This window comes from Rhineura floridana, chromosome 9 (assembly GCF_030035675.1).
Source record: "Rhineura floridana isolate rRhiFlo1 chromosome 9, rRhiFlo1.hap2, whole genome shotgun sequence".
In the NCBI taxonomy this organism is placed as follows: domain Eukaryota; kingdom Metazoa; phylum Chordata; class Lepidosauria; order Squamata; family Rhineuridae; genus Rhineura; species Rhineura floridana.
Window position 1 is genome coordinate 9,862,522 of NC_084488.1, and position 26,919 is coordinate 9,889,440.

The 26,919-nt window shown below is 41.6% G+C and overlaps 1 protein-coding gene across 4 annotated transcripts in view; it reads right to left on the bottom strand.

The window, feature by feature from the left end:
* Positions 1–26,919, bottom strand: part of KCNIP4 (potassium voltage-gated channel interacting protein 4) — a 676,014-nt gene that overhangs the window by 64,508 nt on the left and 584,587 nt on the right. For all 4 annotated transcript variants that reach the window (XM_061583682.1, XM_061583683.1, XM_061583684.1 and 1 more), the window contains exon 2: positions 23,064–23,188. In XM_061583682.1, the coding sequence (XP_061439666.1) occupies positions 23,064–23,188 (125 nt within the window). The remainder of the gene's footprint in view (positions 1–23,063; positions 23,189–26,919) is intronic.

The following is a 26,919-nucleotide window of genomic DNA, read 5'->3' on the forward strand; positions in this document are numbered from 1 at the left end:
TGTTTCAGCCCCTTGATCATTTTGTTTGCCTTTTTTGGAACCATTTCTAGCTCCACAATATCTTTTTTGGAATGAGATGACCCGAGCTATACATCGTTTTCCTAGTATGGTTGTATCATAGATTATATAACAGCATTATGATATTGGCAATTTTATTTTCAATCCTTTTCATAATGATCCCTAATATGGAATTCACCTTGTCACAGCTGCTGCACATTGGCTCATCTTTTCTCCATTTTTCCCTAATAAATTTGTGAAAACAAACCTTACTTGTCATGATTTTGTTTTTGGTAAAAGATGTATGCTGTAAATAAACACTTAGAACAAAAATACAGTTTACATAGTCTTATTTTTGGTTTCTGCTACCTGAGCATGCCTAATTACTGTGCTAGTGTAACGAGTAAATTCAGGGAAGAAAACTCTTACGAATTTGGATTGTTTTAGCCCGGCGGGAATTTCTGGTGTTGGATTAAATGGGGGATTTTAAAAATAAATAAATACAATATTCATTTATTAATTAAAAACTTTGTATCCCACCTTTCAAGAATAATCCAGGAATAGTAGAGTAGTTCTACATGGAGGAAATGAAACAGAGCATTTAAATGAAAATTCCATCTTTTTCTGCTATTGTTCTTGTTGGTGACTGTGAAATTACCAAGCATATTCAGCAGTGAGGGAAATAGGGTGGAAGCGGGAGAGAGGAAAATCTTAACTCATTGAGGTTTAAACTTGTTTGGAATTTCCCTCACCAGGTAAAACTGAGTGTATACAACCCATTTTGCAAGATGTGTTATTACAACCAAAAGATTATGGCTACATCGGCTCAGTTTCTTGAGTATTCTGCTCTGCAAAGGTTTTGAGTTGTCTGCCACTAATTCAGTTGACCTTCATGCTGCGGCTTTGTACGCTACCTTGTAATGTGACTTGCACAGTCTGCCATGGATTCACTTGATCTATAGCCTGGGGTTTGGCCCAGTTCCTTGAGTGCTCTGCTTTTCCTGGGATTTTTGATCCCCTGGGTGCTCTTTGGACTAGAATCTACCGCCCATGGTATTACTGTTTCCCATCCGCAAAAGGAACAGTCCCAGAACATCTAATACATTTATTAATTCGTTCCAAATTTACCTGAGCGAGCAGAGGGAGCCAGCCAGCTCAGCACAGTGCAGCTTCTGCTTATGCCACTGCATTAGTTGCCTGCTATTCTTCTCTTTTGCCCTTGCAACCAAGCAGGTGAGGCACCCACTTGGGCTCACAGAACAGTGTGAAATGGGGAGGGGGGAGGCCCCCCAACTGGCATGTGGTGAAGCAGAGACGGCAAGTTTTAATTACTCCCATTGCCAGCACAATGTGTGTGCACAGTGCACTCCATTCCCCTGCCTGTTCCATGTACGTGTGTGTGTTCTACCTATATACATATTTTAAATAATAAAAGTAATGATGAAAAATTAAAATGGCTAGAAAAAATAGGTAGAGGAGATAACTGAGTGGGTGACAGAACTCTCAAAGCTGGCAGAGCCTGTTGTTTTCTGGATGGTTGGTTATCTTATCACTTAACCTTGCTAAAGGTTCCCTCGATACTGCAAGCCAATGTTGGACAATGTTTAAAACAAACAATGATGTTGCCCCCCCCATTTCATTATATGGAAGGGGGATATCTATCAGTGAAATAATGGCTGAACAAAGTAAGTTTTGTTTAATTATAGAAAATTGGAAATGGACTGTCTTCAAGTTGATTCTGACCTATAGTGACCCTGTGAATAGGGTTTTCATGGTAAGGGGTATTCAGAGGCGGTTTACCATTGCCTTCCTCAGAGGCTGAGAGGCAGTGATTGGCCCAAGGTCACCCAGTGAGCTTCATGGCTGTATGGGGATTCGAACCCTGGTCTCCCAGGTCATAGTCCAACACCTTAACCACTACACCACACTGGCTGTCTTTCATTATAGAGAAGCTCTCATACTAAAATGAGCCAATAAAAATCAGAATGATTTAATTCTCATATGGAATGCAGAAAGGGAAAACACATTAGCTTATCAGCAGTGGCTCCACTATGAAGCAGGGTGAGTTTGTCTGCCTAAAGTGACAGATTTTAGGGTACCATTAAAGGACTGCTGATTATTCAGTTTATAATTATATTTTTACCATGCGGAAGCATCATTTGGATTTTCTGCCTCAGTCACTAAATACCTTTGGTCTTTCTCTGGCAACAGTATAACTCTATATGTACTCCACAGTACATCTCTGAATTTACTCGTTATATAAAATTTACATATTTCCCCAGAGCAATTCCAAATGACAATATAAGATACTAGAATGTTCAAATTAAATATTTATTAGGGAGCAGAAGTTGTGGCATGCTGTTTTTATTTTATTGCATGTATATATTTAAAACTGGGTTCTTATATTTCTATTAATATATTAAAAATTCTTATTGGAAGTGTTCTCAAAATGATTTTCAAGTTCTTATTTATCGAAGTGTTAACTTACGATGCTGTGTATGTACCCACATGGTAAACTTGTCATCTGAATCATCATGCCAAGTATAAGGAGAATTTATTACTTTGTTGCTTCTGATTAGCAATAGAAAGATCCATTAATTTCAGTTCTTTCAGTTCCTCATTTTTCTAATCTTAAATTTTGTTCTCCACATTTCTGCAGCAATTTGCAATTTTTTTAAAAAAAATTGTCATGAAAATTCTTCAGCATTTTAGTGCAAATTCCCAGAGCTTGGAAAAGTTACTTTTTTGAACTACAGCTCCCATCAGCCAAATCCAGTGGCCATGCTGGCTGGGGCTGATGGGAGTTGTAGTTCAAAAAAGTAACTTTTCCAAGCTCTGCAAATTCCTCTTATTAAATACATTTTTGTATGCAGTCTTGACTAATGTGCACATTATATTTTCACATATTCATTTTTATGCACACTTCAGCCTAATATATGCATTTTTGTAAACATTGCTTGGTTGGAGAGCTGCATTGCAAAATTCAAAATAAGTGCAGATTTTGAAGGATGGCTGTGTTTCAGTTAGGGATGAGTGAGACTTTTGATCAGTTCACATTTCAAGCCAAATCTATCAAATTTGTACAAATTTCAACTAAAATGCAGTCATTCTTGGAAATTCGCACTTATTCAAATTTTGTGATAGTTTGCCAACCAAACATTGTTTACAAAAATGCATGCACTAGGGAAATGTGTGCATACAAATGAATATATGAGTGAAAACAACACAAAAATGCATTATATGACAAGAACTGGCTTGCAAAAATGTGTACATTAGTCAAAACTGTCTACAAAAATGTGTTTATTAGGAGAAATTCACGCTAAAATGCTGGGGGATTTTCATGAGGATTAAAAAAAATAAAATCACAAATTGCTGCAGAAGTGTGAACAACTGAATTTAAGATTGCGGAAAAAGGAGAGATCTGAAATCAACAGATCTTCCCACCCCTAGTTTCATTCTCATAGTGTTTCAGAAAGTGCAAATCTGATACATTCTGCTTTAAACGTGAATTGAATTTCTCCTCCATCCCTACTTCTGATCAAGTGCTGAATGTTATTATCATAACATAATATATTTCTATCATATAGGTATGAAAGAATATAAAAACTTTACCAAAAACGCGTTCTATGAGTTGTGACCAATATAATGCACAATAATAAGCAAATAATGTGGCTTCAAACGCTGCAATTTAGACATTACATAATATTGTCAAGTCAAATCAAATTTTATTACAGTCAACAGACCATTGAATCATCAGATAAAAATGGATAATATTATTACAACTTCATTTAAAAAAAATATAAATAGAATATATATAAATAAGTGAAATACTTTTTTTAAAAAATACAAAGGACCAAATAACATACAATCATTAATGGTCTAATACGAATAGCCAAGTTCAAGAATTTGCTCTGTAATTGACTTGTTAGTACCTTGAAGTAATATAATCATAAAAGAACTCATCCCAAAACCCAGGGACATGTTCTTGGGGGATTCAGCAGTTGCCAAAAGTCTAATCCTGCAAGGTTGTATGCTGGCACCACCCCTTATGTTCAACCAGCCTGGGCCCAGAGACTCCCAGATCTTAACTCAATGATCAAGGGGATGGAGCGACTCCCTTACGAGGAAAGGTTGCAGCATTTGGGGCTTTTTAGTTTAGAGAAAAGGCGGGTCAGAGGAGACATGATAGAAGTGTATAAAATTATGCATGGCATTGAGCAAGTGGATAGAGAAAAGTTCTTCTCCCTCTCTCATATTACTAGAACTCGTGGACATTCAAAGAAGCTGAATGTTGGAAGATTCAGGACAGACAAAAGGAAGTACTTCTTTACTCAGCACATAGTTAAACTATGGAATTTGCTCCCACAAGATGCAGTAATGGCCACCAGCTTGGATGGCTTTAAAAGAAGATTAGACCAATTCATGGAGGACAGGGCTATCAATGGCTACTAGCCGTGATGGCTGTGCTCTGCCACCCTAGTCAGAGGCAGCATGCTTCTGAAAACCAGTTGCCGGAAGCCTCAGGAGGGGAGAGTGTTCTTGCACTCGGGTCCTGCTTGCGGGCTTCCCCCAGGCACCTGGTTGGCCACTGTGAGAACAGGATGCTGGACTAGATGGGCCACTGGCCTGATCCAGCAGGCTCTTCTTATGTTCTTATGTCCCTAAGATTCTAGAGAAGCAAGAGCTAAAAACCAGAATCTCTACTTCCTGACCTGTAGGCTAGCAAAATTACTTAGTAGCAAGCAACTAAGCAGTCAGGAACTAAATTCAGTACCAAAACTTTACCCAAGAAGACACACTGAAGTAGATTTATTAAAAAATAATTTAAAATAGCGGCATAAAAGAGAACCAAACTTCAAATAAGAAATATATAATTAGAAAATACAGATAAGGAATACAGTTGGGAATTTCTTTTTATTTTATTTTATTTTTTTTTACAATAATTTTTATTCAAATTTTCATAAAACAAACAAAACAAAATCATAAAACATTCAAAAACAAAAAACAAAACAAAACAAAAATGATCTATCTGATTAATGCGATATGTTTATCTTTTCTTCAAAGAGAAAACGGACTAACAGGCAAGCACCCTTCTTTCTATTTTTTTTTTTACTTGGTTTAAATTGTTACAGCAAAAAGAGATTTGTCAAATGAATCAGCTTTAAAGAACTTCTGGGTGAGCTATAACTCTTCTCTGTTATTCACGAAATTAACAGCTTATCTCTGTTTCTATTGCAAAAAGCTGTCCTGGAAGTGCATTCTAAAGATATAAACAGAAGAGGGATTTCTATTCCGAGGAGAAAAAAATAAAAAATATGAACTTTGGAACATTATATTGTCTGGGACTATTCTCTTTTTGGTCTATTTTATTTTGACGAATCTGCTTCTTCACAACGCCACTAACTGTTTTGACGCTGGGAACTAAATTTGTTTTGTATTCTTGAACATAGAGAGATAAGGCAGGCTGCTCTGTTTATACTGTGATGTCATCAAGCCTGGAATATTAACCCAATTGTTGCTGAAATAAGAAGTGGTTCTTCTTTATTTTTGTTTTGTTTTGTTTTCGTGGTTTTAAAAATGGCAATCAAGAAAGTGGCTGAGAATCTGGAAGTAATTATGTTCCAGAAAATAATGGATGAGATTGAGATAACGAAACAAACCCTGCGACAGGGCAGTAAGGAGCTGAAAATGGAACTGAGCAAAATGACGCAGGAGCTTAAAGAAATAGGGGATCCTGTGAGAGAGGAGAATGAGATCAGAGATGAGAAAAGAAAAAATAAGATACAAGCCCTGGAGATTGGAACAAATGTGGAATTGGAAAAAGATCTGGAGTTTATGGATATTAGAAATAAAATCTACTGTTTGGAATTTAACGTTATCTTTGAAGAAATTAATGAAGATATTAGAGATAAGGTTATCAAATGGATTGGATAATTTTCTGGACTGGAATGACGTGATGGAGCTTGATATAGAGAAAATCTATGGAATTAACTGCAGCCATGTGACAATGGAAAAACTCTCAAGAGATGAGCCAGTGCATTTTGTAAAAAAGAAGAACAGAGATATGACTTTACAACAATATTTCAGCAACTTATTCAGAATTGATGGCAAGAAAATATTTGGGATAGAGGAAATTCCCATCAGACTCTTATTATATGACTATGGCTATGACAGCAAGATTATTATGGAATACTGATAATGGAAGATTGGACACTGAAATTACTGGACTTAACAGGACTATTGAAGATGGAAGATGGAATTAATATGGATAATGGAATAATGGCTATTGAAATTATTGGACCTAACAGATTTTGATGAGATGGATTAATCGATATGTTTATTTGGACTATGGTTATGACAATAAGATTATTATTATTATTATTAACGAGATGGATTAATCGACATGTTTATTTGGAGAAAAATTGATAGATATATTTCTTAAAGAATTGAAACCTCTCTTTGACTTTTTGTGGAAAGAATAAAGTAATGTTTATGAGATTTGATGATTAATTAAGATAACTACTGGAGGAAAGTGATTTTATAATATAATTTAAGAGACAGGATTGTTATATATTGTAGACCTATAACTGATCTGCGACAAATGAGAAGTCAACATTTTTGTTTGTTTGTTTAATCATTTTTACAGTTGGGAATTTCAAAGCAGAATAAAGTAACAAAGCTAACTTGTCCTAGCTCTAAATATACCATAAGAGCATTGACCCCATAAGACAAAGCAAACACCACAGCCAGCGGCGTCACTAGCTGGAGTGCGGGGTGTGTGTGTGGACCTCCCGCGCACGCCCTCCCAGGTGCATGGATGGGGTGGTTGGCCTTGCATGTGCACGTGTACGTGCACTCACCACGCTCCAGGCTGATGGTGGAAGGCCCGTCCCGGCTTCACCGCCAGCGAGCAGGTGCCTGCTTTCGGTCTCGCCTGCCTGCCTCCAAGGAGGAGTTGGCTGCTCCGACGCCGACCTGGAGCGCTTCTTGGCTCCTTTGCCAGGCAACGGCGCAGGGCGGGGCAGCTCTGGGTGTCACTCCCCTCATGGTGTCACCCGGGTGAGGTCTGCACCCTCCGCACCCCGGTAGTGATGCCCCTGACCACAGCAGAGATGTTCTGCAAAGTGTTGCAAAGATATCAAGACAAAAATGTGTGGGGCACCAATGCCCAGAAAGGGGCTAGCTTTATACTAAAAAGCATCACAATTATGGTGAATCTTACAAAACATTTGGAAGGCTCCTAGACCAGAAACTTCTGGTAACCTAGCGCACATGCATTCCCACAGCTGAAACACTTTCCCAATTGGCAGGCCTCATCTCTGACCTTGGAGCACAGCAAACAGAGATAACACAGGTATCTCTGCCATGAGATCGTTTCCCATTACTGAGAAACAGTGCCTTTTTTGTGATAGTACTCACCAGAATGGAGTACCATCATTTATTTATTTTTGCTGCCCATGGCAACCATTTTCTGCTGGCAGCCATGGTATTTTTATCAAGATATGAGTACCAACAGCTTTTTTTAAAAAAAAATATCCCTTTATCTTTTTTATTTTTTTATCCAAAATGCACTTCTGAGAAATAACTTTCATCCAAAATCTGAACAGGAAACAATTTGCTTGACAAATATCACACACGTATATTCTCAATTATCTAGGTGCTCTGACTAAATATATCTTTCAAACGCTAACTGTGACGCAACAGCAGAATACAAAGTATGGTTGCTCAAAACCTGAAATTCAAAAGATGAAGACTGTTCACAGCAGATGTATTTCAGAAATATGGCATGGGAATTTCAAGGGAAGTGAAAAATAACTTTTACATGATTAGTGAAAAGTCTCAGGTGGTTCACATATATTCCTATAGATATGATGAGTAGCCATGTTTATTGTCCACATATCATCCTCTTCATGTTTAATGCATGGGGATCAGTTTTTAACACATAAGTGTGGAACCCACGAAGCTTAATTCAACGCCTAGGCTGATGGGTGGTGGAGATGTAAGACAGAGGATGATTCAGGACCTCTCATCTGCATATCCAATGTTAAAATCAAACCCATCTTACACCTCTATGCTGCTTTATATGTAAAAAGGGCAAACACAAATGTGGTAGATACCCCTGCCTGAACTAACATTTTCCGGAACTTGAGACAACAGTGGTGACAAGAGAGGAGTGGAGAAATGTGCTCAGTTTGCATTTTAATATGAACCTACCTAATCTGCACTTCCCAAACCATAAGGGAACTAAAGCACAGCTGTGCTTCAAAATTTGCACTTCAACTAATTTTGTGATGCCCTTATTTAGTACAAAACTACATTATAGCAGGGGAAACTGATTGCAGTAATGTGTATATTAGGCAACTAAATATCCAATACTTATTTAGGGTTTTACAAACAATAAGGATGGCAAAGAGCTCCAAAAGGATCTCTCCAAACTGGATGAATAGGCAAATGAGATACAATATAAACAAGTGTAAAGTGATGCACATTAGGGCAAAAAACCCTAACTTCATATATACACTTATGGGATCTGAGCTGGCAGTGAGTGACTAGGAAAGGCATCAGGTTGTGGTGGTAACAACAACAACAAAAAAGAGTCTGGCAAAGAGATCAGGAAAGGGGAGCATGAGGAAATTTCACAGTGGGGATGGGCTGTCATGCTTACCATATTAACAAGACTTTTCTCCTACAACTCTTTTAACTCTGTGCACACTCAGAGTGGTGCAGGGCAATTTACACACACAGAATTACAGCTTGGAAACACTTCCTACCATTCACATATGGTCACATGCCATCACATGGTCACATAGGCATTCTAGGAATTGTTGCTGGGCTGTAAGGTGCCCCCTGCTATGAGAAATTTATCTGAGGTCCCACTCCTCCCTGAGAAAATTGCAGGTGGATTTTAGCACAACACTAACAGGAACAGACTGCTGGACTAAATGGGCCTTTGGTCTGAACCAACATAGTTTTTCTTATATTCTGATGTTGACATTATGCCTGATTTGGTCCTCAGTTTTGGGGCTAATAGAACAAATTAAAGAGAACAACTTCCGATAGTATGTTATCTGAGAAACAGATTAGCTGGGACTCTTAAAACGATTGTTATGACTGATTCTGGGGATGCACAATCTGTTCCTTTCCAGGCACATAGGTTTGCCTTGGGTGGTAAATTGTTCCAGTTAGAATTAAGAAAACCTTTTGAACATACAAAACTGGCTACAGCCAGTCACAGTATGCCACTGTTCACCCTTTGAATTATGAATATTTATGAGAAGCATTCCAAGTGTTCTTGTGACTGTAATTGTGCGAATGTTCTCAGTAGGCAGTGGTAGTTCTTGCACCTCTGCAATTGTAAAAAAATAAAATAAAAATAAATATTTGCAGAAGTGTGATCGGCTATCATTCTTTCAGCCTGAAAGAGTTGCACTGCCAACAAACCATAGATTTCCACTACACTTATAGTCTAAAACCCAACACAAAGTTATGCCTGCTTAAATCCAGTTAAATTGATAAGGCTAAAATAGACTTAACTCTCTGTTGGTTTGTGGCTACTGGCTACTTCTCCCAATTAGCATCATCATCATCATCGTCGTCATCATCATCATCATCATTATTATTATTAATAATAATAAGCATTTATTGCTCACCTTTCACCCAGAGGTCCCAGGGCAGGCTAAAACAACCTTAAAATACTGTGTTAAAAAAAGTTAAAAACAACCAGAATTACAAAATCATAAAATAGGGTGGGACCTAAAAATATACGCCTTAGGTGTCAAAGGCCAGGGTAAAGAGGTGCATCTTCAGCATTCGTCTGAAGCTGTACAGTGAGGTTGCCAGATGCACCTTGGTGGGAAGAGAGTTCCACAACTTAGAGGCTGCCACAGAGAATGTCCTTTCCCGACCCACCACCACCCCAAGCCTGTGAGAGCACTGGAACTACTGAAAAGGCCTCCTCTGCTGATCTCAATGCCCAAGAGAGTCTGTAGGGAAGGAGGTGGTCTTTCAGATAAATTGGCACACAAGCCATTTAGGGCTTTAAACACTAGTGTGAGCACTTTGAATTGAGCCCGGAAATGAACTCCTAGCCACTGAGGCCACCTGAGCCTCCAGTGACAATGTTGGATCCAGGAGTACCCCCAAGCTGTGGACCTGCTTCTTCTAAAGGAGTGCAACCCTGCCTAGAACAGTCCATCTCTCCACCTCCTAGACATGAGAACTCTGGACACATAACACATCTCTTTTCAGGATTTACCCTCAATTTATTGCCCTACATCCAAGTCCATCATCACCTCCAAACACTGGTCAAGCACCTCAACTGCTTCTCCTAATTCAGGTATAACAGAGAGACAGAGTCAGGTGTCATCTACACATTGATGACACCTCACTCCAAGTCTTCTGATGACTAATCCCAGCGGCTTCATATAGATGCTAAATAGTACGGGGCACAAGTTAAAACCCTGCAAAACCTCACAGGACAGCTCCCATGGTACTGAACAGTAGCATCCCATGCCAAACAGTAGCTTCCCATAACTACATTTTGGAAGCGGCCCTGGAGGTATAAGCAGAACCACTGAAGCACAGCATCCCCAATCCCTATGTCCTCCGCTCCAAAAGGATACTGTGGTCAACAGTATCAAAAGCTTCTGAGAGATGAAGGAGAACATACAGGGTCACACTCTCCGTATCTCTCTCCGGACAGATGTCATCAACCAGGGTGTCCAAGGCAGTTTCAGTGCCATGACCAGGACTAAAGCCAGACTGGTATGGATCCAAGTAATCATCATATTATTGAAAGATGGAATGAAATTATTAAAAAAGGCTGACAGAGCAATCCAAAAAGACTGAAAGAGAGTGAGCCATCTTTTGCTATGCCATCTTGGCGTTGATTTGTGGGGTATTTTCCCTTCTTTTGTTTCCTGTTTTGGCTTTTTTAAAAAAGGTTTCCCTCCTACTGGAATCAATAGCTGACATAATTTATCCCTTTTCCAGGGGTATGCCAGGGAAATGGGAGGTCTATGGATCCTGCAGACGCATAGTTTTTCCTGGCACATCCTTGATACACTCATACACCCACAATAATGTCTCCATTTTGTCCTGTCCAACATCACAGTTTCAGTACCAGAGGACCAGCAGCAGACCTTTCTGCAGCATCACAGAATAGACATAGGAGGCCAGATCTCTCTTTCCATTGGCAGGTCTCTCTTTCTGCTCGTAAAGAGGGAGAACTGATTATTTCTGTTGCCCTTGGGATGCCCTAGAATTGACGCCTTGGGTTGGGGAGCCTCTGGCCCATGGGCCAAACTTGGCCTGCAAGGCATGCTCCCAATAGCCCATCCCAATAGATGGGCAGTAGGGATGTGCCTTGCTCAAGGAGGGAGGGAACCATTTCTCCCTCCCCGCGCAGGTCCTTTTCATCTCTGACAGTGGAGGTGGAAAGGAGCAGCGCAGGAAGGCTTACAAAGCCAAGGGCTGGCAACACCCCATGCACTTTGGTTCCCAAGCTTGGGAAGACCATGCAAGGATTCTGACAAGTGGAATAACCCACCTGTCAATCATGTGATGTCCTAATGATATCATATGATTGTCAGATGGGTTGCCCCACCCACCTGACAAAGTTGGCTCATGGGGTAAGCCAAAAACGTTCACCACCCCTGACTTACAACTTTGCCTTCTGAAGTGTAGCCTGGCTGAAAATGCATGCCCTCAATCCAGCCATAGAGCTTAATATGCATTATTCATACTAGGAGATATTTATGTCAAAAGGTGCGAGGGCAAAGAAACATATTATTTCTTTATTAACTTTTAAACAATACTAATTTACTGTTGCTCATTCTGCCAGTGTCAACAGGTAAGATTTTTTCACTCTTAAACAGTGTAATATTTTTCCTTTCTTTTTTCTTAACATTGGATAAGATCTATCCAAACAACCTGATTTCATTAGTAAACAGTTAAAGCACATACTTGACTATCTTGCTGAAATCAATACATGAAACAGAGCTTACTCTGGCTGAATCACATCCAAATCAATTGTACTGTTACACACATTTCAAGAGCTCCAAAACACATATTGGTTTCTATTTCCTTGGAATGACGGTCACTGGAGACTGTGGTGTCTTTGTGTTAAATGGTTTTATTTACACACACACACACATACACACATGGCTGAGCATAAGATGGAAGGGTTCATAGCATGAACAGATCATGCTCCCCCATTAGTTTGTTGGGGGGGGTTCCCCCACAGTTATAGCTTTGATCAGGCCCAGTGCCAAAGGACAGCCAAGGGTTCCTGCAGCCCAGAGGAGCCCCTGAAGGGCCTGTCCTTAGGGTGGGAGAGTGATGCTCCTGTTCTGCGATCCATAGCAGCATCAGATCCTACAATCCTACACTGCAATGGATTGCAGAGAGGGAGTTCCCAGGCACCCCCATACAGGCAGCACAGGCTTCAATAAGCCTGCCTGCATGCCCCGCTTACCTCTCCTGTCAGGGTGAACACCATGCGCGCAGTATGCACATGCCTACCATCACCCAAGATGGAGGTGGGGGCCTCCCTAAGGGACGTACGTGGGGCACACAGGTGGGCTTATTAGCCCTGCACCGCCTATATCAGGAGGGGGTTGAGCTACAGTACTGCAGGCCTGGGGCAGGCTGGTGCCCAAGGGCCCAGTCATGCCTAGCGCCATCTCTGGCTTTGATTTCTGATCAGAGAACAAGTTGAGCCTCTCTCACTTCCCAGGTCTCAGCTCCAGAGGAGACTAGCTTAGACGAAGCCCTGGCCTATTGTTCTCCCCCTTCTTCTGGAGGCATCCCTAGCTAGTTGTTTCTATGGCAACATATCTGTACTTGACCAACTTTTTAGACAAGTAAAAGGATACTTAGCATGCTTAGAACAATCAACAAAAAGATGGATTTGACCATTTCAGCAGTTCCTTCCACTAGAGAATACCACCTTACAGATATAAGATTTTGTTTATATTTATATAAAGGACAGAGTTGATTCTGTTTATTGCTAGTGTGTTGCCAAAGTTTCTTGTGGCTGTTATGAGGATAGGGCTGTTTGTTGTTTTTTGTATGTTGAAAGAAATCTTAATTTTTATATGAATTTTCTTTTCTTTTCTTCCTATATTATGTTTTTAAACTTAAGTTGCTTGGAGACCTAAGAGGTCTCCAAGCAACTAATAAGATGATGGATGATTGCCATTGTTATTAAACTTTAATATAACAATAATAATTCCACAGGTTTCAAGGGGACCCAAAGACAGCATCCAAACCACCCCTTCAGTCCTATAACATACAGTTTCCCATTAAGAAGACTTAACAATACTCCATCTCCCAGTTAATATTTTTTGTTTTGTTAACCATCTAGTCTGTGGAGCAGTTCTGGAGAACATAAAAGCTTACACATTATTTTGTGACATTTTGGTTGGCCAAATAAAGGTATTTTCAAATGTGAGTTTTTGATTTTTTCTTGTGGGCCAATATGCCTGCTTTTGCTTTTTCCCCAGTTAAGTATTAGTTAGCAATTAGTTATTTTCACGATCAACTTTCCATTAGCTTTTATGAAATATGTTATAAAGGCAAAGCTACAAATTTATAACAGTTATGTACATAGATGAATCAACTACAAAATCTCCTAACTAGAAACAGGGAAACTCTAGTAGAAGTTCCAAAGCTGCCATATTTGACTTCTAGGTTTTCAGTGGGTTTGCCATAGCTCACTTACATTTTGAAATGGAATCTGCAAGAACATGTGTGTGTACCCACTGGCAAGAAGCCACATTATATTCCTCATGGAAAAGTAAATCTACTGGGAGTAGGGTTGCCAGGTCAGAAGCATCCCAAAACCTGAGATTTTAGGGGTGGGCCCAAGTGATGTCACGGGGCAGGCCGAGTGATGTCACGGGGCGGGCCAAATGATGTCATGGGGTGGGCCGAGTGATGTCACGGGGCGGGCTGAGTGATGTAATTAAGCATGATACATTAAGCATCAATCACAGTTGCTTGGAGCGTACAATTGGAATACAATATCTGATTGGAAATTAAGCTAGACATCTTAGCTAGAAGATGGAGCCTGGGTAGGGAACATTTAATCTAGCCTACTTGCTTTTGGCAAGAAGGGTTTAAGTGCCTTCAGGCCAGTCCAGTCACCAGAAGGTCACTGTAGGAAGAAAGGAGCTTAGTGTTGCGGAGATGTTAGATGGGAGCATTTGGGAGTAAAGATGGATGCCCTTGAAGGCTGTAATTCTAAACACACTTACTAAGGGACTAAGCCCCATAGAACTCAACAGGACTTACTTCTGAGTAGATATAGTTTGGATTGTGCTGTTGGTAAAGCTTGACTAAGGATCCTCTGCAAAGACATCCATCTCCAAGCAGGGTTGGCAACCCCCTGCCTGGAATGCCGTGCCCTTATCGTTTAATGTGGCTGCTCCAAAGTTCTTTACAGATTTGACCCTTCACTTCAGAAAGAGGTCTGAGAAATGAGTAAGAGTAAGAAGATTCTCTACCCTTTCTGTCTACATAGATGCCCTCATCCTTCCCCTGCGCCCAGCAGAAGCTCTGGGCCAGGCAGGACACAGTGGCATCTCATAGAGACACCCTCCCCTTTCATGGGGTGTATGATTTGTCCTGGCCCAGAGCAGATTTTGGGGTGGGCACCCCCAGGTACTTATTTTTTATGACATCATTATGTATTTATGATAATATCAGAAGCCTGATGATTTTGATTGCATAAATGTATTGTTGTTCTTGATGGGGAGAGTCCCCCGATCACAGTGATATATCATACAGGGTACCCCAACATATATTTTGGGGTTCAGAGACATGTTAAATTTGGTTTGAAGTTGCTGTAATTGTCAACTTTTCTTTTTTAGTGTTTTGAACTTTCAAGCAAATAAGGAACTGGGAACTAGGAACCAACTTCAGCGTTGTATCAGTTAAATAGATTAAACAGTTGCGGGGGGGGCGGCTGACGTTTAGGTGTATATCTCGGGAACCAGACCACCTAGAAACTTAATTTTTTTAAAATTGAAGCTGAGAGTCCGGAGATTAAGGGGTGCTAGCCGGAGAGGGCCCCCAAAAACCGGAGACTCCAGCTGAAAACCGGAGACCTGGTAACTCTAACTGGGAGTGTGCATTATGATTTGAAATTTAGCATCAGGAAGACAATGGATGGAATCATTTTCTACAGTTGCACTTTAGCTTGCACATCCAGTTGCTGCATTATTCACAGCTTTATAGTTCTGATGAAAAATGTGATAATAGTTCTGAACATATCTAGGATGTTTATGGATGAAAGCTGATAGTTTTCAATCTGCAAATCACAGATATTTACTGTATCCATAAGATAGGACAATGTGCTACAAAAAACTGGATCAAGGTTACAGTGAACATATTACTAAGAAAAGAATTGAGAGATTTAATTTGCTTGGAAGGGTCCTATTTAACAAGTTCTTAGGGAAGAGACTTGTGAGGAAATATAAATGCTGTTTTTTAAAGAAAAATTATCAATGGCCAAAAGAGAAAGAAAGGCTGCATGCCAAGTATATGCTTGATAGTCTGGGCAATTTACTGTGAAGTGCCACTTGTACAAGGCATGCCACAGAGCCATTGGTTTGAAAGGTTAATGACTGCAGCAATCACAGTTTCATTTTGTAGCAAATGGAGATGACAGGAAGCCAGCTACAAAATGGAGGTCTCCTACTGTGATGGCAGCTTGCCTATGATTTATCAGTAACGGTACTGAAGACTGGGAAGCTGGAAAATGCTGGAGGCAGCCTTGAAAGCATGGGGAGTTGAGGACCCTATTAAATCTATTTTCCAATTACAATGTTAAAACCTTTTTTAAATCCCCCAAATTACTCAAGCTTAACTCAAATCCAGTATCTCTCCTCTCAGTATCTATTTACTTATCAGGTACTTTGGCTCTCTTCAATTACTTTTTATTATTTTCCTTTTTAAAAAGTTTGTTCCTGCATTGTAAATTATAAGTTATTACCCTATACAAATCACACAGTCATTGCAACACGTCCATATCTCATCCACTACGTACACCTCAGTTCCATATTTTAAAATATGCATTTTTCTTTAAGCCCTCAATTGCTGATATCCAGAAATGGCTGTGGGTATGCTCAGATGAAAACCAAAGCATAGTTTGGCATATGTGAACAAGTCCTCTGCTTGCACCTTCCCTCCTCCCTATATGCTCTACTTTGACTTCTTCCCTGAGTTCTGCCAAAATTATACACGACAGGGGAGATCTGTGATTGAATTTGCCAGTGTCCTTTTATTTTCCTAAGAAAAGGGTGACTTGGATCATGGTTTCCCTTGTGCTGATTTCCTGATTAGGGATGGAGTCTGCTTGTTGGAACCAGTTGACCACATTCTGTTGAACTGGGAGGTGGTCCATTGTGTGTTCCTTTCATTTCTGCTATCTCTTGCTTTTACCATTTCATTAAAGCCAGTTTGGTTAGCAGAGCAAAGAGTATGCTGGTCAATTTCACACTAGCAAAGCAAAGAAACAAGCTAGTCAGTTTCATGTGAGCAAAGCAAAGAGCCTGCTTTGCTGCTTTCCTCCCACTCATCTTGGATAGAGGAAGCATGCTGGATCCGCTGTGAACCCAAGCACTCCATGGACCTTGGGCACACATTTCAGCAAAAGCCTGCAGAAAGCAGGTTCTTTCCCTCTTGCTTGGAGAGGCTTTGCCTGATGGATCTGCTGAGGATCCTCCCAATCACCTGTTGGGTGGGAGAGGCTTTGTCTGGTAGATTGGCTGCACCCTGAGGGATGTTTGTGTGATACGAGGAAGAGGAAGCCCGCTGGATCTGCAGCAGCTCCCACCCCCATCAGCTGTCAAACAGGAGAGGCTTTGCCTGCTGACTGGCTCACCACGGAGAAGCTCAGTGAGCAGACAATCCCTGCAGAAAGCAGTACAGCCTGCCCACTTGTCAAATTTGGCAATGCCCAGATGGCCTGCAATGGAGGGGAATGTGGCGTGAATAGGAAACAATGGATCACTGCTCAATGATTCCAATGATTCAATGATTCAATGATTCCAATGAAAATGCACATGTTTCTGGAACAAAGAAACAGTGGCTTTTAAGTGAGATAATGCTAACTTATTGCTTGACTATTTGATTTTTGTTTTGTAACAGTGACTTATGTAACCTTCTCCATGTTGTAAGCCACCTTGAGTATAGATTACTGTGGAAAGACGGCATATAAACCATGATGTTGGAGGTGATGGTGAGGAATGAGCCCAAAGAGGCAGGTTGCTCAGTTTCATGTTAGCAAAACAAAAACACAGGCTTGTCAATTTCACCTTAGCAAAGCAAAGAGGCAGGCTGCTCAGTTTTGTTAGTACAATTCTTGTGTTGGGAAAAGCAATGGAAGCTCACAGCATGCTGGATTTATCCGCAAAGATAGCAAATATGCAAAGTTCGGTTTTAGCAAAATTCTTTCCCTTCCCTATTCCTGCTATTCCTGATACAAAGTGATCCCCACTCCTGGAACTGTTATTAGTTACACAAAGGACACCACACAGACATCCACCGTTTGCAACCCTAGTTTGTGGGCTTGCCTGGTTTTGATGCAATGGAAAACTATAGTTTGCTGCTAAACTGGAAATGAGAATGGAAATCAGAGTGTATGTGGGGAGGGAGAGGACAGAATATATAAGCACAGGTATTTATTCACATGGTGCCAAATCACAGTGTGGTGTTACATCTGAACTAAGGCATTATACTGCACTAGACTGAAATTTGTCTCAAAACCGTGAACTTAGCTTCATAGCTAATAGGTAGCCAGTGCAATTCTTTCAGCAGCTGGGTGACATGTTGGCAATACCCTGCTCCAGTGATCAGTCTCGCTGCTGCATTTTGCACCAGCTGCATCTTCTGGACCAACCTCAAGGGTAACCTCACATACAGCGCATTACAGTAATCTAGCCTGGTGGTTACCAGGGTGGGGACTACAGTGGTCAGGCTATCCAGGTCCAGAAATGGCGGCAGCTGTCTTACCAGCCGAAGCTGGTAAAAGGTATTCCTAGCCAATGAGGTCACCTGGGCTTCTAGCAACAAACATGGATCCAGGAGCACCCCAGACTATGGACCTGCTCTTTCAGAAGGAGTACGACCCCATCCAAAGCAGGCAACTGACCAATTATCTGAACTTGGGAACCACCAACCCACAGCATCTCCGTCTTGCTAGGATTCAGACTCAGTTTACTGGCCTTCATCCAGCCCACCACTGAGTCCAGGCAGCGGTCCAGCACTTGCACGGCCTCTGCCGATTCAGATGTTACAGAGAAATAGAGCTGGGTATCATATGCATACTGCTGACACCTCGCCCCAAATCTCCTGACGACCACTCCCAAGGGCTTCATATATATGTTAAATAGCATGAGGAACAAGATGGTACCCTGCAGCACCCCACAGCACAACTGCCAGGGGGCCGAAAGACAAGCACCCAATGCTGTTCTCTGAAAATGACCCTGAAGATAGGATTGGAACCACTGTAAAACAGTGCCTCCAATACCCATCTCACCAAGTCGGCCCAGAAGGATACCATGGTCAACGGTATCAAAAGCCACTGAGAGATCAAGTAAGAATAACACGGTCATAGTCCCCCTGTCGTTCTCCCAATAAAGGTCATCCATCAGGGCAACCAAGACTGATTCAGTCCCATAACCAGGCCTGAAATTGAAGGACTTTTGTGTGTTTGTGGGGGGATTGTAGTTAGAACTGTACTTATTCATGTTCTTTTGAAGAAAATATTCCATGTTTCAGAACCTGGCATGTTTCCCTTCAGAGAAGGGGTTGAAAAGTGGAGAAATTGTGTGTGTGTGTGGGTATTGGACTCCAAGGGGAGACTGCTTAAAGGAATGTGAAGAGTGTGCTTTTGCTCTGTAAAATAGAAACTGTGGAGAGAGAGTGTGCTCGAAAGGAAATAACTGGGATTTTATTACAGAAGGTATGGGTGGGTGACTGAAAACAGAAAATGGGAATTCTGAGGGAAATATATAGGAATTTATGAAATGGAAAATGAGAAGTTTGGAGGGGATTTCTTGAGAGGAAGAGTGGGGATTTAAATGGGATTGGTGGTTCTCAGAGAAATAATGAGAAATCTCCAAGGGAAATATTATGTATTGTATTCTGGTTCTAAGTCACTTCAAGATTTCATTGTAAGAAGCAATTCATAAAATAAATACATACATAATGATAACCTTATGTTTACAGTTACTCAGAAGTAGGTTTCGCAGTGTTCAGTGGGGTGTATTTAGGATTGCAGCCTCAGTTACTTGCTCTGCTGTTCTTGTTTGTTTATGGGCTAGGCAGACACGGCTGGCTACAGTAATCTGACAGCATAAAGACTGGCTGCAGCTCATGGACAAGCAGGCCCTTTAGCAGCAAAAGCTGCTTCTCTGAGACATCCGGGCCCACACCCGGTAAAAAGCAGGGCTCTGCTGGCAACAGTTCACCACTTTATATGAATTAGTCATTATGCTCCTGTTGCTAACATCACCTCTCCTCTCCATCCTTGGCCAGTTGCTGTTACCAAGGTGGTCTGAAGTGTTCCAAAGCACAAGCAGAAAACCAATGACAGAAATGGGGTAGCACCACTAGTAGACCATACAAAAGAGGATGGGGAAAGAAAGTTCAAGCTAGAGTTTCTCAAGGGCACTTTTTAACAATACTTCTAACCAGGGTTTTTGTGTGTGTGTGACAGCATTTACACAGACGGCACCTCTTTTATGCTGCCCATGGTGGCCGTTTTGTGCTGTCACCCATGGAACTTTTATCAAGACATGAGTGCTTTTAGTAAAAAACACTGCTTCTAACACACCAGGGATACTGCAGTAACTCCTGACAGGGCCGGTTCTAAGGGGTGGCCAGGTTGGGCACTGGCCTGAGGGCCCTGCAGCTACAGAAGCCCCTGGGGGCCCCCTGAGGGGCCCTCAACTCCCCTTCTGTGATCCACGGCACGAGCCGTGCCACAGATCGCAAGACAAAACCTTCCAAGCCACCCACCATCCCCCCTGCTTCACCTACCTTACTCTGCTGTTCACCTACCTTTCTCTGCTGTATGCCATCAACCAAGATGGCGGCAGAGGCTTCAGTCCCTTACAGAAACCTCAGCCGCCATCTTGATTGATGGCAACCCTGCACGCGCAGTGCACGCAGCCGCAATGAACAGCAGAGAAAGGTAGGTGAAGCGGGGGGGATGGCGGGGGTGGCGGGTGGCTCGGATGGTCTTGTCTTGTGATCCATGGGATCGCAGAAGGGGAGTGGAGGGGCCCAGGGCAGGCTAGTGTCCAAGAGCCCCCGCATTCCTGGAGCTGGCCCTGACTCCTGAGGTGTCCCCTGCATGCACACATACTTTTTGCAGTTTACCGAACCTTGGGGCTTTCTGAAGTGCTTACAATGCTGCCCACATGCTTTGAAAATGGGATGACAAATGCCCCAGGCTGCATGCAGCCCCATTTTCAAAGGGTGCAGTAGGCAGGCTGCATTTTAAACAATTCAGAAAGCCCTGACTATGGATTTTATACTGCAAAAAAGAGGGCATGAAAAAAAAACTTGGAGCACGTCATTATTACCATGGGCAGAAGGGTACTAGATCATCATCATCATCATCATAATCAATAGCAATAACAATAATGTGGGATGTTGGGGTTCCCCTTCCCTTTTTTCCAAATGTCTGTGGTTGATGATATCACTGCCTAGTAGGCTGGTTAAAAAACGTTTTTTTTTTATAAGGCTGCATTAAACACATCTGCATTCCCTTAAATTCAGTGGAATATATTTTAAAAGGCACATAACATTCTCGTGATAAAAACTGAACTTAAAAGTGCTAAAATTTGATTGGCTCACACTTTTTGCTGGAATTTGATGATTTATACAGACGTTTTGCCATTTGTTCATCCTTATTCCTTCTGCAGAGTTGTGACATAGACTTGATATGAACTACAAGTAGAAAACATTTCCAAACATTCCAAGAGGCAAGTTTATTCCTGCTCAGATGTTTAATCATGTTTTTGGCAAAGATATAATTAGTGGTAGTTTTTTTTTCCTAAACTGACAAGATTAACTGCCATGGTATTTAAATAATTTTAATTGTCACAACTGCCTTTGCTGTAGTGAAATCATCATAAGATGACTGTTAGCTGTCATGTTCGGTGATAAGGTATTTTGGTGATGCCGCCACAATATTACAAAATCAAAACATGGATATTTTTTTTTGTGGGGAAGAGGGGAATCAATTCTCAGCATGTGGTAAGACTTGATCTTGTTGCATAGGGATGAAATCATAGATGCCCACAACACGGGAAACCCAGAGATCTACATCTCAAGATTCATCTCTAGGTTTCACAGGAAACCTAGAGATCTAAGTCTCATTTCAAATACAAAAATGAATCCGGCCTTCCTCACCTCTACAGCCCCTGGCCTTCTCTTCTCAGCCTCCTTCTGGATCACTCCTTCTTTTAAAGCCTCCTTTCCTACACCCCTTTGATCCCCTTGGCCTATTGCCTTCTCAGGCTTCCGCTTCCTCCATTTCTAGGCTTTCTTCTTCTTCTACCCCTCCTTTCCACAAGACATGAGCAGCTTAGCCAACAGCCATACCCTTTGCCCCCTCCCCCCTGGTCCATTGTGCCATTAGGGAAGCTCAGCCAATCAATGTGAGAGATTTCATCAGCACCGACACCATAAAATCACTAAGAATGTTACAATATTGATGAGGGGTTAAAGCAGCCTTTCCCAACCAGTGTGCCTCCAGATGTTGTTCGACCACAATTCCCATCTTTCCTGACCATTGGAAATGCTGGCTGAGGCTGATGGGAGTTGTGGTCCAACAACATCTGGAGGCACACTGGTAGGGAAAGGCTGGGTTAAAGGCATGTTGTGATTACTTTGCCATGAGATCTAGGGCTCGTTCACATGGCAATTTAATATGAGATCGAGGCTGGCTGCATTCCCTTTTAATTTGCAGTGATCACATAAAGTTTTTTGGAAAGGGAAGGCAAGCTGCTCAATTTCCCTTTAAATGTGAATCAAACCAATCCGCTGAAAATCTGAATAGTAAGGAAAAAAACGCCTCTGCTTCGCTGCGTCCCGCTCATGTAGTCCCTTATTCCGATGTTTCCTGCTGGGGATGGTGGTGGATCGTAACTTGCAGATACTCCCCTTTCTCCACCCACTAAACTCCCCATCAACTCAATTTCATTTCCGTCTGCTTAGCCAGCCACTTCCACCGCTCTAGCCTTCCTTTCTGCCCCTTCACTCCCCCCGTAACATTAACGCAGGTTTGTGAGTGTGCAAAAGGGCAACGTTAATGCCCTCCCCCCAAGTGCAAGCAAAATAAACGTCTGGGTTGTTTCAGGCTCGGAGCAAAAGGACACAACTTATAGTGCATGTGTGCATGCGCTCACACACACACACACACACACACAGAGACAGAGAGAGAGAGAGAGAGAGAGAGAGAGAGAGAGAGTAATGACTTCGGGAGAGCCCAGAGTGCATAACAACTAATAACTTTGACGGTCTATCTGTCAGGAGGAACCTCTCTATGGTTATCAGTGATCAGCTCACTGTTGAGGCTTACTTCTGAGTAAGTAAGGACCGGGTAGTCGCTTGAGGCTGCAGAAGGCACACACGGGCACACACGCTTCCACTAAAAATTGCATTTCATAAATACTTTGAAAAGGGGTGGTTCCCCCCACGCTCTTCCCACTTCAGTGTGCAATTGACAATGAAACCCCCCCCTCTCCTTCTCCATTGGCAATACTCCAGAGGGAGTAAACATGCAGATTTGGGGGCGGGGCCACAAGGAAACAGCGATACTGCCCTTTCCAGAGGAATGCCATGTGAATTGAAAAAAATGTATTGGAAGCTGGGGAGTGTAAACCTTGCAAAGCTATCTTGATGGCAAAAGGTGCGTATTTATTATGAAGTTAAGCTTCCGTGTGAACCAGCCCCTAGTGGCAGCAAGTTCATAAAAATTAGGAAATGGGCAAGATCTTCAAAGTGACTACTTCTGAAAAGATACAAAGTCCACAAAGACCACTTACATTTTTGAACCCTCTGTATAGAATTTGAAGCTCCTTCTTTGTGAATTTGCTCTGTGCTTCCAGCAGTTCAAGGGCTTCAGGTCGATGCCGCACAGTTGCCATTTCAATTTCATCTTCTACGCTGTCTGTGAGATCAAACAGAAAAAAAAGTCAGCAGAAAGCAACACATACATGGACATTGTACTCCAAAGCATAAAAAGGAAAAAATTAGGCAGGGGGGATTTGAGAGTTGACAAGGATCTCCTTGATGAGCTTGCTGTTTGTAAAGGTGATACTCAACAGTAAGCAGAGCTCCTTGTGACTATTTATCTGGGACACTGATAAAATGACATTCTACTGCTAGGAAGTATTGCAAAATACTATTGGTTATATAGCTACCCAATGTTTTTTCCATTCCTAATATTTATAATTCTTTAATCATTTTTTAAAATCCATTTCACAAAACCTAATCTTCTACAAATTCAGATGCATGGAACTTAGATTGTTTCATTCACAACTCTGGCATCCATCTCCCAAAGTGTAAATATAAACCTCATTGTCTGTTGTCCCTAGATTCAAGTTGAACAGATCCACCACATTTAATTATTCAATTAACCGTATTAATAAAAACCACTTTGATTTAAACTCATTTAATCATATTTGTGTTGGGCCTCCTCCAGACTGGTGTTTTTTGCAGGCATATTCAACAACGTGTTCTTGATACATTGATAGTGCACTAGTGGTGGATTTATCCTGCTTTATTAGTTGTTTTGTGATGCTTCCCCAATGCTACCACATTATTGTTGTCCAGAGGGGCTATTGTGCAACAAAAGAGGGGCAAAACGCTCCAGAATATGTGTGGTATGAAAAGTTATGGGATTTCAGCAGGAAGCTTCCGGATATGCACTGATAGGAAATGAAGCAGGACAACTGCCCCCCCCCCCAGCTTTTGCAGGCACTAATAGTATTGAAAGCAGGACCATATATGACTGCCGTGAAAGCTTCATGAGCATAAATAATCATGAATGTCCAATGAAAGGATGTCTGGAGGGGCCCCTAGTAAGAGTAACAGCCCTATATGTGTGTAGTCAGAAATCAGCCCTGCTGAGATCAGTGGAACTTAAAACTGTTACTAAACATGATGATGATGAACATTTATCATGTGCCTTTCACCCAAAGGCCCCAGGGTGGGTTAGAACAATTTTAAAATACAGCATTAAAACAATTAAAAACAACCTAAAATGACAAATGAGGGTGGATCCTAAAAATATGTGTCTCGGGTGTCAAAGGCCAGGGTACTAGGAATGAAATTCTGGATTCTAATGTTTACTAGACTCACTGGGATATGTGAGTTGACATGAATGGGACTGAGTTATAAATCAGCCAAAATCCTAGGAATGCCTCTCTCTCTCTCTCTCTCTCTCTCTCTCTCTCTCTCTCTCTCTCTCACACACACACACACACACACACACACACACACACATCACTTGATGACTGCAACATCAATAAATGTGCCACCACCAATGTATTACCACAATGACAACATTTATATCACATCACATCACTGCATGTGTGGACCAGCCCTAGCATACACCTCAGAGCTGAACTGAAAGCAATGTAAGAGAGTAGATGCAGAGTCATTCTGCAGTAAGGAAAACCTCATTAGAAAGCCTAATACCTCCGAGGATGAAAGAGACACAAAGGCAACTGGATCAAGCATGGCCAGCGCTTATGAACTCCTTAGAACTGGGCTTGGCATGTCACGAGCTTTACTGCGTATGGGAGAGTTGAAACCAGGGGTATAGTCGTCTGGGGTCTTGGGGGGTCTTAGATCTCTTACTTTTTTGGGAGCAGGGTCCCTCCAGCATCCTAGGAGCCAATCAGCATGAATGGGAGCATGTTAGCCACTGAGAAGAGTCTTCTAACATGCTTCTTCATCCTTTCCTGCTGATTGTAGCCAATCAAAATGAAAGGAGGTGAATCAGCTACTGAGAAGACTCTTTTTAGTAGCTAACACTCTCCCTATTCATGCTGATTGGCTCTTAGGAAGAAGGCATTAACAAGTATCTCATTCGCAACCCAGCAGCAAAAAGCAAAAGGGGAGTGGCTGTGACTATCATGAAGGGACCCTGCACTTCTAAATTTGCCACTACGCTACTGATTGAAACATCAGTACAGGCATTACTTTAGATCAGACTTTGCCAACCCATCACTTGAGGGCACCATGGCACCCATAAAGGCCTTTAGTGGTGGTCCCTGCAGAGTACCCAGAATCTGAGGGGTTTTTTTTCTTTTTTTAAAAAAAGTAAGTCTCTATCCCTCCTAGAAAGAAAGTTATGGAGCAAAATGTGCAGGTACTCTTCTAAGCAATTTCTGTAAAATGAGCCAACCTGGCTGCTCCAGCCTATCAGTGTTATTAGCCAATGAGTGAAGACAGAGCTGTGATCGATACATTTGTTGTTTGGACATTAGATAATAGGAATCCTGGAGTACTAAAGAGCTGCTGTTTCACCCTCCTTTTTAGTGCACTTTTCTTGCTTCTGTGTTTTCTTGCCTTGGAATCTCTGTAGTTTGCTCTTTTTTTCCCTCTAGCCACCACGATGCATTGTTACTGTGCTGGGTTCACCTGAGATCAGGTAGTGCCTAGAAATTATTTTCTGTAAATACTAGTACACAATAAGTGCAGGTGGATGTTAATTAATCCCCCTACCCCAAAAAAGGCAAGTGTGAAAACTTTGCAATGAGGTTTAGGCATGTAATCAGACACTCATTAAGAATACATTGTACAGTTAACTTACAGTACAATGGTATACATGTCTACTCAGAAGTATCTTTTTGTGAATGGCGCTTACTTCCAGGTAAGTGGTACAAGATGGAAACCTAGGTTTAGGGGTGACTTTGGGGGAAACAGGGTTCTTGTGCCTTTAACAGCTACATGGTAGGCAGAAATTCAACAAGACAAGCCTTTCCTGGTGTTGTTATATGCCCAAGTCGATTACGACTTATGGCGACCCTATGAATTAGCTACCTCCAGTAGCATCTGTTATAAACCACCCTGTTCAGATCTTGTAAGTTCAGGTCTGTGGCTTCCTTTATGGAATCAATCCATCTCTTGTTTGGCCTTCCTCTTTTTCTACTCCCTCCTGTTTTTCCCTGCATTATTGTCTTTCTAGTGAATCATGTCTTTTCATTATGTATCCAAAGTATGATAACCTCAGTTTCATCATTTTAGCTTCTAGAGATAGTTCTGGTTTAATCTGTTCTAACACCCAATTATTTGTCTTTTCTGCAGTCCGTGGTATGCGCAAAGCTGTCCTCCAACACCGCATTTCAAATTAGTTGATTTTTCTCTTATCCACTTTTTTCACTATCCAACTTTCACATCCATACATAGAGATCGGGAATACCATGGTCTGAATGATCCTGACTTTGGTGTTCAGTGATACATCTTTGCATTTGAGGACCTTTTCTAGTTCTCTCATAGCTGCCCTACCCAGTCCTAGCTTTCTTCTGATTTCTTGACTATTGTCTCCATTTTGGTTAATGACTGTGCCAAGGTATTTATAATCCTTGACAAGTTCAATGTCCTCACTGTCAAATTTAAAGTTACATAAATCTTCTGTCGTCATTACTTTAGTCTTCCTGACGTTCAGCTGTAGTCCTGTTTTTATGCTTTCTTTAACTTTCATCAGCATTCATTTCAAATCATTACTGGTTTCTGCTAGTAGTATGGTATTTTCTGCTTATCTTAAATTATTGGTATTTCTCCCTCTAATTTTCACACCTCCTTCATCTTGGTCCAGTCCTGCTTTCCGTATGATATGTTCTGCGTATAGATTAAATAAATAGGGTGATAAAATACACCTGTCTCACACCC